This window comes from Cynoglossus semilaevis, chromosome W, assembly GCF_000523025.1.
Source record: "Cynoglossus semilaevis isolate Cse_v1.0 chromosome W, Cse_v1.0, whole genome shotgun sequence".
Lineage (NCBI taxonomy): Eukaryota > Metazoa > Chordata > Actinopteri > Pleuronectiformes > Cynoglossidae > Cynoglossus > Cynoglossus semilaevis.
In genome coordinates this window covers 8072144-8086169 of record NC_024327.1, presented here as the reverse complement: position 1 = coordinate 8086169, position 14026 = coordinate 8072144, and the positions used below count along the sequence as shown (strand labels likewise).

Sequence of the window (14026 nt, the reverse complement as noted above, 5' to 3'; positions counted from 1 at the left end):
TCCCCGGATCATAGTGAAGAGGTGGGCACAGAGTGCCGAGTGGGTCTCATCTTGTCTGAAACCTCTGATGATGGTCGTGCGAGACAGACCAATGGCTTGCTGTAAATTGTACGACATTTTCATCCCAGCGACTGCCTTCATCTGTAAGAGAATGTGTTCAAACTCAAGTTTAAAAAAATGGCTTTTCTGGGTGGTGTAGCCAAAAGATTGAGTATTAAGGTACAGTAAAGAAGCAGGACTTTTGAATTGTGCTCATCTGTTAAATAAACTCACATGGATGAACCCTGTGTACTTCTTGTCAATCTCCACTAGCTGCTGGTCAGCTTTGTTCCTCATAGTTGGCTCTGGGTCTGTTCCCATTGCAATGAGGTAGGGTACACACTGCACAGATAGGAACAATGATAGGCAATGTAAGTATAAAGTGAATAATCCCAACAATTATAACATTTAAACATCTTCATTCTTACATTCACATTAAAAAATAAAAGACATGAGGAATTTTTTTAAAGGCCAGTTTTGCTTCCTTCTTACCTGTACAGGATGGATGAGACCCTGGTTGAGCGTGAGAGCTATTACGTTAAGAGCAAAGTGCCGCACACTGGACTGTGTGTGAAAGAACGCTTCCAGAACCTGTTTTAAATAAAGCTGCATTATGGAGCTGCTCATCCCTGATGAAATGTCCCCCATCTCCTTAAGATCCTCTTGGTTTGACAGTTTCTTCCCTACAAGGACAAACAAATATGTCAAACAGATAGCAGGGACCTCTAATATGTTGAATATAAATGTCTTTGAAAACAGGTGCAAAGGCAGAGCTACACTTACATTCTCTGTCCGCTTCCTGCATCCGTGTGTCTTCCTCTTGAAGGTACGTCTGGAGGTTTTTGAGTATTTGGATTTTGAGGTTGATTGAGGAGGAGCCGTCAGCCAGGATACCATTGTACAAAGTCTTCACCTCAGGCATAAACATCTGGCTGGGATGCATGATCACAAGGAAGCCTGAGGCAAGAGGAAAACAAACACGAGAGCCATAAGAACGAGTAACACATTCTTCAGCACATCAACAGTTCCACTTCTGCTTTACTTATTATTGCATGTAGATATTTTCCACCAGGCAGTGCCCTGAAACACAGCAGACCTTATATACAATAACCACACCATGACGTAAACATGCCCTCATTGACAATAATGTTAAATTGATTTTTGGCAATCCTACCAAGACCAATGATAGCTTTGGTCTTGACCTCCTCATCAGCATGTTTGGTGAAATACAGCAGCAGCTCCAGAACTTTCTCCTTGATAACAACCTGTAAATGTCAAACATTTTGACAGGACAATGGATATTTCATTATTTGTATAAAAAGGTAGACGTTTGATGATTGGTTAATTTCATTCAACACCATTTATTTTTTTGTTACCTTGTTTGAGCCTTTGAATTCTTCCAGGTCAAAATCAAAGTGTCGTGCCAGAGCACCCACAGTGAAGAGTGACCGAAGCAGGAAAGGCTTGTTTGCTACCAAGGTTGGACTACTGGAATCCTCCTGATGCTGAATCTTAAGTTTGTTAAGTGCACCTAGAAAATAATGAAATACCAATGTTTATAAATGTATCATTTGACCATTTCTAGATTGACTGGCAATTAACATCAAACTAAGTCAGTTAAACTAACCGTAGAATCTGTTGAAGCATGCCCAGACAAACTTGTAGTTGTGTGTCACTTTGTTGACAACAGCGCCTAGGCAGCTAACACAGTGCTGTACCACCTACAGAACAACCAAACAACGCGGTGTCATTAAAAACAACTGTCTTCAGAGATGAAATTGTCCTGGATGAATTGTAAGACAAAAAACTTCCACATACAGTCATGCCGTATTTGATGATCAGCTTCATTAGATCTTCTTCAATAGTGGCAAGGAATGTTTCACTGGGGTGCTCCATCAGTGGGACCACCAGTTCCAAGATCTTTGCCACATTACAGATGACCATAAAGTCATTGGCAGTCTGCAAGACAGAAAAAGTATGAAGCCAACTGTAAAGATGCTAATAAATGTGCTATCACAAATCAATCTTTTAAGAACAAATAAGTACTGTTTTGTCTAAAGTGTATTTGCTAAGGCAATTTAACTTCAGTTGAGTTTTCTATTTTTTTTATTTTCTCCTGGTACTCTTAATAAATGAAATGTACTAAAAATTTTAAATCTCTAGTAAAGTCAACTTACATTACACTTTGTGGTCAGGTAGGGTTGCATGGTCATGGCATGTTTGACCATCAGCTGGGCCCTGATTTTGCTGAACAAGTACAAGGTGGTGATGCACGCTACTAGCCGTGTTGAGTTCACACCTTTGTTCTCTGCAAGGAAAAATGAAACAATGAAAAGAATGTACAAAATGTGCCATTTCTGACATTTACAGGAGTTCTAAGAGTACATTTAGGTATTTTACCTAACTTTTAACATTTCATTTGAGTAAAGACTGATAAATTCAACCAAGTACAGAAAACTAGCTACGGTTTCATGTAACAACTCAAGTTAATGTCAGCAGAGATGCTTACCAGCGAGTGACTCCTCATATTTTAGGATATGTTCTACCAGATTGTCCACTAGTTGAACACAGGCCTTCTTGGCTGGTTTATATGATGCATCCTCTTCAGACTTGAGAAGCTACAGTGACAAACATTTTGATATTGTGAACACAGGTATTTCGACAAACTAAAACCCAGATCTGTAGTCAAACTCTTACATTCTGGAGAAGTTGCTCAAACCAGTCGTAGCCAGTGTCTCGACACGCTGCCACCTGTGCACAGATTTAAGACATTGTTTGAACCCTGGTTAATGGCTGATGAGTGATTTCACCTGCCTATTTGTTTTGATTACAATTGCATCTGTTTTGGCAATTTTGTCAACAGTCACCATGGAATAATGAATAAAACAGAAAATGAACAACGTTGTTCGTTTTAAAGAGTTTATTGGAGAATTTATTAAAAGTTGTTGTCGAAGCTTTAATGAAGATCTGGGACGCAGGTCTTACAGAGCCACACAAGCACTTGTCTGAACGAGAGCGCCCGTTTACAAGCTAGTGCATGTTACATTTATAGTGTGCTGGATACATTTGTGTGTGCGTACAAGAATGAGTGCAAGTTAGCCTCAGTACCATCGCCACCTGTGAGATTATCTGGCCTAACACTAACTCAGAAACAGGGAGTATGTGCATACAATTTTGAAGGCCTTACAGGAACCGGAGAAACGATAATGAGTAGATTTCCCATCACTGGCTAGCACACATAAGGTCAGGCTGTTTGTTTCAGTGTTTTCCCACTGACTACGTGAGTTTCAGTACAAGTCAAATGGTTGATAATAACACAGAATAGAATTTTGTCACAACACATCTTAAACCTACCACATCAGTGATGTTCAGAATTTTTCTCGTCATGGTCTCTTTGTCATGGGCTGGAGTTGGAGTGAACCACAACTTCTGGAATGTCTCATTCACCAGTTTCTATCAATGTTAAGTTTTGAGGGTTAATTTTTTTTATTGTTAAATTTAGTTTTTTGAGGGCGAACAAAATGCACTTAGTTCTTACCTTGATACCTTCTTCGTCATTGACCCTGCGGATCATCCTCACACACATCTCAGTGATCTTACTGAATGTGGGTTGCTCCAGACAGATGTCTCTGAGGATCTTGATCACTCGTTTTCGTACACTGATACCAGTGTCCTGTAAAGACCAGGTAATAGAGCTTATATATACAGCATTGATTACAGTTATTGATTAATAAGAGTTTTATAGATAGTTGAATATAAAAAGATTGCAAACTTTAATCATTCTATTTTATTAGAGCGACACAGGCATGATCTATATTTGGGTTTCTGATAGTGCTGCTATAGCGTTTTCCTGCCAATAGGTGGCAGTATAACAACACAACAAACAGCATGAACTTTTCCTGAACCCTCCTGAATATTTCTATGACAACAGCTACAACAATTTCAACGTGTTCACTTTTCCGATGGTGGGTAGAAAGAAAAAGGACCGTCCTTTTGTGTCTGACTGTACAATGTGAATGTGAATATTATATGACTGGTCATTGTATATTAGAGGCATTTTCACTATATTGTTTTTTTTAAGTGTAAACACTGAACCATTTAAACTTATTCAACCAGTTTGTGGCCCTGCTCTTTCTATCTGAACAGATGTGAAGTTCCACATTAATTTTGTCTGTTTGTTGATTTAAAATGCATGCATGAAGATAAAACAACTAAAATAGATCTAAATATAAACCCTGCAAGTTACACTACAAAGACAGAAACCACAGTAGTGTTTAAGCAACGAAGCATCATACCACTGTTTGACAAGACAAAGCGGTAAACCTTACTTATAAGGAGTGTTGCCAGTTCTAATAGTTCATTGTTCTTGCTGCATTAGCGTGAAAACAATTATGTTTGTGCTAAACAGTCGTTACAGAAGCATGGACTGTACCTGATGCATCAGCATTTACTCAAACAACACAAGGTTAGGACAAGACTTCAACAAAGCTTTTAAACTAACAGCAAATGCTTAATGGGTTTTCAGGGTCACAAACACTTAACCACAAAGACTGTGTATCTGCACAGCAAAATCATAGAAAAATAATCACTTGTTTGAATGGAATCTGAACAGGCAACATACCAGAATCCTCTCAATAAGCATATCGTAGTACTGTTCAGTAAGTTGGGGTCGACTCAGGACAAATCTGCCTAATAGCTCGACAGCCGCCTCTCTAACACTGGTGGAGTTGTCCATCAAACGACCATGGACACCACGCTGCATGTCCGACTGCAAATACAGACAAGAATTTAGGGTTTGTGCAGTAGGTGTGCAGGAACTTCAAAACAGTACATTTAGAAAAGATGAGGATAGGAGGGAATGTCTGTATATTGACAAAGCCAAAATAAAACTTACTCTTGCCAGTATGCTGGGGTCAACAGCCACCACTTCTGATAGACATTTCATGGCTTTAGTCCTTACAGCAATGGCATTTTCACCAAGGACTCGCAAGATCTGACAAAATAAAGGTCCTTAGTTATTAAAGCCAATATTACACTGTGTTAAGTATACAAAAACACTTCAAACTTTACCTGTGTTAAATAAATATCAAAGCTCTGGGCGAACGGCCTCATGGAGGCCAAATAACGCACAATCAGACAGGAGTCCTGATAGTCCACAGTGTCAGAGTTCATTCTGTGGGAGAAAAAAAAAAGAAATCAGGAAAAACAACAACAGTAAGATTATGCATTTCTTTATCTGGAGCTTAAACAAGCCATTATCGTATATCCATAATCTTGCCCCCCCCTACCTATCTGACCTCCTCCACGTCTTAACCCCCACTCGGTCCCTCAGATCCTCCTCCTCCATCCACCTCTCCGTCCCACCCGCCCGCCTTAGTACTATGGGAGCCAGAGCATTCAGTCGCTCTGCTCCCCATCTCTGGAACGCATTACCACCCGACCTCCGTAACTGTGTCTCTCTCCCCACCTTCAAAACTCACCTCAAAACACACCTGTTCCGGACAGCATACTCCCTCTAACCTCCCTCCTCCTTGCTTCTGTCCATCATTGATTTTAAATGTGTTTCTATGCCCTGTTTTATAATTATCTGTTTTTATTTTATTTTTATGTACAGTGTCCTTGAGTGACCTGAAAGGCGCTTATAAATAAAATGTATTATTATTATTATAACAAACAGAATTAAGTAATAACATCCTTACTTCAGTGTCGTGAAATGAGACGGTGTGGTCTTAATGATGTTGCGCAGGAACTTCTTGCGCTTCTCAGCACGCTGCATAATTTCACTGGTGCTCTCCAACTCCTTGGCATGTTGGGGTCCATCAGAGGAGTCTTCATCCTTGGAATTTTGATTCCGCATGGATTTCTCTGCCTCTGTGGTGGCATCTCGAAACCACTGGGCAATGTAGAACTTTCTTGCAAACTAGAAAAAAATACATCACAGTATTAGTATATTCCATGGATGATAAAGTCGTTTTCTAAATATAAAAAAAAAAAGAAAATCTTTCTAATATACCTTATGCCTAACTGCTATAAAATGGATGGAATTTAAGTCAGTGAGAGTTTGCTTTTACATTTATCAATATAGTCCAAGTAAGTAAAAATGGGGTAAAATAAACCCACCACTAAAGAAGCATCTGTCTCAGCATTTTCCTCCAAGTAGTCCTGCAGAGCCTTCTGCAATTGCTGGGTCTCATTGTTACCAGACGACTACATGATCAGAAAGGCAAATGTTAATCATAACTAAAACACCATCAAAACATTTAGATTTTTTAACCATCAGTACCTCTTGTAATATGCGATCAATTGATCGCTGGTCCATCCTACTGGTGACTGCATCCTTCCTCAGACGAGCAGCCACTGTTCCCAGGTAGTCTAAAGATGCTACTCTCAGCGCCATCTCTGTCTGTTTGTTGCTGAACTGATGAACCTACAGAGAGAACAGATGTAAACAGGGTTTAACACAAAGGCATTTTTTCCTGTTTTATAAAGCATATTTTAAAGCACTGTATTATGGGATTAAAGGTCATGCCCATTCTGCAGCAGTTTTCACCTTAGGACCTAATGTATAGATTTCTCCTGAAGTCCTGAATCCTTAACACAATGAGTCATGACCCACACAAGCTTTCAAGCCTTGCCTTTGGTTGATGCTTTTTTATGCTTTTTATTCTTCTTTAATGTTTGTTACCAATTACCTGCCTTTTGGAGAACCTTTCAGAATGCTACTGGTATGACCTCTGTTGCTTTTCTCACTTTTCATGTTTACAAAGAAAGAAATTATTGAAATAAAAAAAAAAGTTTTTTAGTGTCAAAGTAAAATTCAAACCTTTAAACAGAAAAGCTGCCATTTTCCCTTGATGATTTACCATTACTCCCTTACACCATACAAAAAGTGGTTCCTTTCATTTTGGGTCCATAAATCTGTCCACTGCTATTAAACAAGATCCATTCTTAGAACACTCGCGCAAAGCTTGTGTTACTTTTAACTATAAAAATAGATGTGTGCCTCACTTACCAGCAGTCTACCAAGCAGACTGAGCAGCAGCTCTGCTGCAGGCCACTCCGGTTTATTTACTGTGGAGAGTAGGTCCTGGACAAAGTTCTCAAACAACGGCCGGTAGTCTTCTTCTGCCTGCTTACTGCCACACCTGGGGGTTAGAGAAAGACAGAGGAAAATATCATTATATGAAAAAGGAAGGAAGTCACAAAACATATACGGTGCAGCTTCAAGATACAAGATACCCAAAATAGTAACGAGTACGCAACTTTTGCAAGATTTTCATCGTGATACAAGTTATGAGTGCTTAACCGAGCTCCATTTTTCACCTCAACTTGCTGTCTCTCTCATTGTCCCTCGCTGGGTTATTTTACCCATTTTATATAAGAATAATATAAAATGTTTATGAAGATTCTCATTCATCCAATGAAACATCTTTCGAACTCAAAGAAGAAGTCCAGTTGCTTACAACTAAACCCTATGCATAATAATATAAAATGTTTTCTTAATTATTATTATTTTATATGATTAATATATTTGTTTATATCTATGTTTTTAATGTTTAGACAGGGGATTTAAATTATTTTAAATTAATTAATAGTATATTCCTGGGGGGCTGGAACAAGTTAATGGTAGTTTATTTTTAATGGGAAAAATGCAATCGAGATACTAGTGTATCGACATAAGAGTGCTGTTGTGGAACAGATTAAACTCCTATCTCAAACTGTATATAAAAAGAAGGAACTGGAACTAGCATTACTGGAGATGCCAGTAGTCTTATTCTGGATTGCGTTGCAAATCTGCATTTACCACATCATAGATATATTATGTTTAATCTGATTTACTAGGTAAACAAATTCTGCATGTTCAGAGCAAAAGAAATGCTTCTTACTTCTTCAGGAAGACTGAAAGGAAGTTTTGTGCTGTTCTCATTGCAGTCTCATACGAGTTTGTTATTAACACATCTTGATCAACCTGTAAAAGTTGAAATAAAATTGTGTAGGGGTCAAAGGTATATCATCTTAAGTATATTTTAAATTTGTACAACTTATTTTTTGTTGGCTTTACCTTTGTGTCGTTTTCTTCAAATGTTTCCTTATCACTGGGAAGGTGGACTACACACTGGATGAGTTGCAGCACCAAAGCCGTCACCATCTGGATGTACATTGGCTCACCGTCTTGGTCAGAACTGTTCAACCTTAAAACACAGGGCATTATAATTTTAATAGGTATAAGTAGTACTAAGGAGCACAATGAATTATTAACGCTTCAATTGTGGCATACAAATTTGGCTTATAGTATGTAACTTGCCTGAAATTCCTGAGGGAGCGTTTGCTGGTGGGCAGTCTCGCCAAAGATGTAAAAATCTCCTCCAAGATAAGTTGCCGGTGCTTCTCATAACGTGAGAACACCTGGAGATCATTTCAAAGTTTATATTATGTAGCAACTCGTAAATGGTGCCTTAAGCAGTGCCTTGAAAAAATGAGAAGAACAAAAGCCCAACTAAAACTCACTGCTGTCACTAGTTTAATTGCACACAGCTGCAGTTCACTGACATTCTCCACAAAGAAAGGAGTGATTCCCATCGAAGAAACCTGACAAGACAGAAACCACATGAATGTTAATCTAGAGCTTTGTTTCGCAAAGAATGGGTCACGACCCTCAGGTGGGTCACAAGAGATTTTTTTTTTGGGTCATATCGCATCATTTTGTTATGTAGTCATTACCTGGAGGATGGTGGTGTCAGTGAGTAGCTGGATCTCTAAGAGCTCCGAAATGTTGCTGACAATGTCGCAAACTTTGTTGTACAACATGACAATGACACGCTGCTTGTGTGTGGCGCATTTAGCACGCTTTGCCTTGGAGCTCAACAAGCCACCTAAAATAACAAGAATGCCTTCATTAACCTTTGATTTTCCATGACCTGCACTTCTCTAACCAACATCCAAAGTGCACAATTTCTGCAAAATGGAACAAGAAAACATGTTCTCACCTCCATGAGGGTCCACTCTGTAGACTGGGTCATACTGTGGATACAAGCTGTTCTGGAGATGGAACTTGGTGTATTGCAGCACACGCTCTATGACATCCTCTATGTAGACAGCCTTGGGCATATGCCCTGAGGTCATGATGTTGAGGGCTGTCAGACAGGCATCCGCCGACTTTGTCACTCTCTCCATTATCAGGTCTCTCCAGAGTCTCTCCTCATCCTCGGCATCGTGGTCCTGAAGTTAAACAAAGAAACAATTTAGAGAATTGACAAGCTTCCCTGGCAGGGCAACTTCTTCATTTTCTTTACTAATAACCACGACACAACAAAACAAGAAACATTAAAATAAGGTGGTTTCTCCTTTATACTGCTTTACTCTGGTTGTGGGTACTGGAATGACAAAGAAATTCACAGTGGACTCATTTAAAAAGGTTAAGAAACACTTCAGCAAGAACAAAGGAATAGCTCACATGATTCATCAAGGTGGAAAGTTTGGCCCCATCCTGGATATTCTTCTCCAGTATGTTTAACAGCTTGACAAGCTTATCAGATGGAATCTACAACAATAGAAAACATCATCCAGAATGAAACATCAACTTAGATCAGCTACAGGCACTCTGCAGCATCTACATGACATAATATTGAACTGTAACCTACCCTGTTAGAAATGCCCATGGCTTTAATCTTGGCAGACTCACTGCTAAGTTCATTTAACTGGTTTTTCCCAAGCAGAAGTTCCTGAGGTATCTCATCATCATCACCTGCTGAGAAATAAATCAAAAAGAAAAATAAATTCAAATTAAGATAATATTTACAATGAAACTTAGGGAGTTAAGTGCTTAGCTGACAATCAGCAGTGATTGTTACCCATGGCAGTAAAGTCCACATCCTCTAGATTCTCCAGTATGTTGTCGATGCTTGTCAAGAATCTTTTGAACGTGGACGAGTCAATCAACTCTTCCTGGGTCAACTTTGGCTCATATGCTTTCCTTTTCTTCTGCTTCTCCTTCATCTTAATTTTTCTGGCAACTACATTTTGAGATGATCATTATTTTAAGATAGTTTTGATTATGTACTTTTTACATTTTTTTCAACTGTTTTTCCAAACCAACCTTCACTCATGCTTGGAGGCGGTGAATCTTCTTCTGATGAATCTCTGTAGCGACTGCCAGAGCCTCGTCGCCCATCCCGTTGACCACTATTTCGATGTTCCCCTGAACCTCGTCGCTCCCGTTCTTCAAACTCCCAAGAACGATCTTTGTCTCGGCGTTGTCGCTTTCTTGCAGCTGTACAGAACATTAATGTCAAATCTGAATAATGGTAACTTCACCAGTTAAAGTTAATGAATCTGAATGGCCATGAAGCTGACTTACATTCTCCGTTAGCGTTGCGTTCTTCATCTGAGCTGACCTCAGCATATTTGGGTTTTTCATTAACAGTGCTTCGTTTCCTCTTGTTCATCTTCACTCTTTCACACAGTGGCATTGTTGACTCGATCTCTGCCAGGAGCTCTGGAGGTAATTCATTTAGAACTGCTGGGTCCATACCACCTACAGTATAATGAAAGCATTTCAAACTTTAAACCAAAATTTTAAATAATTTTACAGGTTATGAGACATGAGAAGTATTTTAGTGTTTTTGATTATATATTTTCTGTTCTCACTTTTGCTGGACTTTCCTGAGGAGACCCTGTTCTTCCCAGACCTGCTGTGTTGGATGAGCCGCTGAATTTGGTCAACTGAAAGCTTTTTCAGAACCACTACAGGTTTAGGCCTCTTCTCAAAGTCCTTCACCAAACCCAACCTCTCCAGTTTGACTTTGGGCTGACACCATGGCTGACTCTCACTTGTCCCACTGTCTTGTTTGATCTGAAGAAAAACAATTTTAAAAAAGTTATGTTAAAATTTGATGAAACTGTATTTTTGTTAAATAAATAAGCAAAAGTAAAATGTAAGAAAAAAAAGCTCAAAGTGACATGAGATTTGTGATTCTAATGTAGGTCTCTATAAAGTAGGTAAAGTTTTACAAAGAAACACTCTTCTAACACAACAGGCAGTGAAAGACCAAAGCATGATAATTGTAGATGACTTTGGTGTTGGATTTTAATATTAATTATATAAACTAAAAAACTGATTTTTCTCTTCACTGAAACAGCTTTTTTCTCTGGCTTAAACGCATCCTGTAGCAAATGGAATTGTAAACACATGCTGTTCTAATACGTATAAAAATGTACCTAAAATTACAACAACAAAAAAAGAAACAATGTTATAGAGAAAATGGACAATGAATCAGTGAGGCTTAGTTATAACATAAAAACTTTTTGGCCCAAGGATTACAGACAGTGGGATCGTTTTGTAGACTGTCGGTAAAAAGCTGCAGCGGAGTATTTTATTTGTAGAAGCCTATTTTATTAACACAAACTCACAACATAATAAGTTTAAAACAGCTTTTCTCCCTCACATATGACCAAATGTAGAAAAATGTTTTAACATACAGACATTTAGGAGCAATAACTCTAGGAACTAAGTGAATGCCAATGTATGGAAAAACAAAACAAAAGCAGCATGAACACTGGTTTACTCTGCTTTTGTGAGACTGCAGGTAGTAACAGCTGAATGATTGGTAGATGAGAAATTTTGTTTAAGTTGGTCCAGATCACCTTAGGGATCTGGAAGTTCTTCAGAGTGCCACTATGCCCTCCCAGGAGGTGAGCAGGAAATGAATCTGGAAGTTGAGCACCAGTAGTAGATGAAGCCGCTTTGGAGCCATCTTGCCTATTGTTGCTCCGACCAGGTTCTCCAGAGGAGGAATCCCTGAAACCCAACCTAGCTCTGTCAGTTCTGTCTTGACTTCCATTCTCACCCCGATGCTTTATTTCCCTATCAGATTCTCGTACCCTGTCTCTGTCTGGTCCATGTTCTTGACGGTTTGATGACTTCAGCATTTCTCCCCCTCTGTCTGAGGATCTATAATCATACCGGTGCTTTGATGACTCCCGTCCAACTCTCCTACTGTCATGTTTCTCAACCCTATTTTTGATGACTTCAGGTCACCCATCAGATTTATACTGCAAAGCTGTGTCAGAGCCCTCGAGAGCAGCCGACCCACTCGCTGGTTCTTCAGGCCAGCGTTGGGCTTTAAGGGCTGGAATAGGGGCCACCAGACAGGGGTCGAGCTGGCCATCAGTTCGGCCTGCCTGCTGGAGGTCGATGCTCACCATAAGGGGCGGTCGCCTGGCACCATTCCCAGCTGCAGTGGCCTCTTTCGGCGTTAGTTTGCAATCATTGCCCCCGCCTGTTGCTCCACTTCCTGGTGCACCTGTAGGGCCACCTGGTCCCCCAGCTCCAGACTCCAAAGGAAAGGAGTCCTGTTTTCTTTTTTTCAGTGGCTTGTCTTTAAAAGAAAAAAAAAATCATACCAATTACAATTCATTAGCATTAACGTTGCAATGATATCTACACATGTGAAGATACTCCACACACCTTTATCCTGGACTTCCTTGGAGCACTTTTCACTAGCCGCTTCTCGTTCAATCCTCTCAATTTCAGCGAGGGTGTCAAGCTCTGCTTCATCGTACGGCGAACTCGGTGGTTGAAGCCCACCTCCACTGCCTGCTTGGTGAGCGAGTGGCGGTTGTTGCAGCCGTGCTGCTACATTTTGCTGGAGGACAGGGACCTGCTGGTAGCCCACCTCTGTTTCCATGCTGTCGAAGTTCTGGTCCATGCCTGATGCATTGTCACCTGAGACAATGTATACAAAATGTTTTCACCAACACCAACTCATGCTTTGTCAGAAAAACAAAAACAATTCATTTCATAAACCAATAGACATTATTAGGCCCAGATTAAACAGAAAAAAATAAAAAAAAGACATTCTCTTACTAGGGGGATCCGACTCGTTTGATTTGACCCTGGACAGTTTGAGAGTGAGTTTTCTTGAGTCCTTGTTTGGAGAGCAGACAATGTCGTACATGTCCTTCTCCTCTTTTACTTCGGTCATCATCCTTTGATGCATATGCTGTTTCAGGTCAGGTGCTCCCTCCCTTGGTGAGGCTGCATAAGGAGGAGGTGACTGCAGAATCAGTGGAGGACGTGAACCGGCTAACCGGATGTAAAAAAAATGAAGAAAAGAAAAATATTAATGCATGTAGAACAGAAGATGTGTCTTTTTCATGTACTATGATAAATGTACAGAGTAAAAGGGAAGTAGCTTTTGAATTGCATCACGTCAGCCGCTACTGGAAAATTGAACATATAACAATGATAATAACTTCAGGCCAGGTGGAGTCTACTGAAAATTACCGTATATGAGGTATTTCCCTTTATAATTTTTTACCTTTGGGAGTTCCTTCACTTCCTGCTGGGGAGCAACCAGACTGCAGAGATCTCAGAGGAAAAGAAGGATTCCTCATGGTAGAGTCACCCTCCTAGACAGAACAGATATGGTTATTTTACCATGTGTTTTCCCTTTAGTCTTGATAATAAGTTTGTTCATGACCAAATAAAATTGGTAAATGTATGCATTTACAAAAAGCATCTCGTTCCTAAAATGTGTTTCCACATTAATAATAATAGAAAACAGATCAAGTTATAAAGCTTTAAACAAAATTTGATTAATGATTACTTTCATACTTGAGAGACTTTATTCAGAAATCCCAGTAACTTGTGGATCAACGTTGCATAACAGCTCCTAGAACTCTTGACTCTTCATGCAAGTATACTCGTGTATATGCTTAACATCTAATTAATGATACCTCACTGCCCAGTCGTTGTACAATATTAAGGTAGTCTTCAGTGCCGTGTCTGTCTGAATGGTGGTTTGCAGCGTTGGCCAATTGCCCTGTTGCTTTGACCTCATGGATATTTCTTATGCCGCCTGGAACCATGGGACTGGATACAGCCACTACAGAATAAAAAAAACAAACAGATTAAAGGTGGTAAAAGCTAATGTTTTACGTTACAAAAATGCAGTATAACAACAATTCAAAATCATGTCTTTCTCAA

At 39.6% G+C, this 14026-nt stretch overlaps 1 protein-coding gene across 1 annotated transcript in view; it reads right to left on the bottom strand.

Annotated features, from left to right (window-relative positions):
* The window catches only part of LOC103397102 (nipped-B-like protein A), a 21200-nt gene that overhangs the window by 2822 nt on the left and 4352 nt on the right, over window positions 1–14026 (bottom strand). Inside the window, 37 exon segments of the mRNA XM_025052827.1 lie at window positions 1–141; window positions 274–381; window positions 532–722; window positions 823–996; window positions 1214–1304; window positions 1416–1570; window positions 1667–1760; window positions 1858–1998; window positions 2217–2347; window positions 2549–2657; window positions 2737–2790; window positions 3394–3492; window positions 3578–3712; window positions 4661–4807; window positions 4934–5032; window positions 5110–5212; window positions 5739–5959; window positions 6160–6246; window positions 6323–6466; window positions 7052–7184; window positions 7926–8008; window positions 8102–8231; window positions 8345–8445; window positions 8548–8628; window positions 8761–8912; window positions 9027–9258; window positions 9494–9580; window positions 9681–9787; window positions 9891–10052; window positions 10136–10309; window positions 10397–10573; window positions 10687–10891; window positions 11683–12416; window positions 12506–12763; window positions 12905–13123; window positions 13359–13449; window positions 13777–13925. The exon segment at window positions 1–141 is cut by the window's left edge and continues 1 nt beyond it. Coding sequence (XP_024908595.1) covers window positions 1–141; window positions 274–381; window positions 532–722; window positions 823–996; window positions 1214–1304; window positions 1416–1570; window positions 1667–1760; window positions 1858–1998; window positions 2217–2347; window positions 2549–2657; window positions 2737–2790; window positions 3394–3492; window positions 3578–3712; window positions 4661–4807; window positions 4934–5032; window positions 5110–5212; window positions 5739–5959; window positions 6160–6246; window positions 6323–6466; window positions 7052–7184; window positions 7926–8008; window positions 8102–8231; window positions 8345–8445; window positions 8548–8628; window positions 8761–8912; window positions 9027–9258; window positions 9494–9580; window positions 9681–9787; window positions 9891–10052; window positions 10136–10309; window positions 10397–10573; window positions 10687–10891; window positions 11683–12416; window positions 12506–12763; window positions 12905–13123; window positions 13359–13449; window positions 13777–13925 — 5699 coding nt within the window.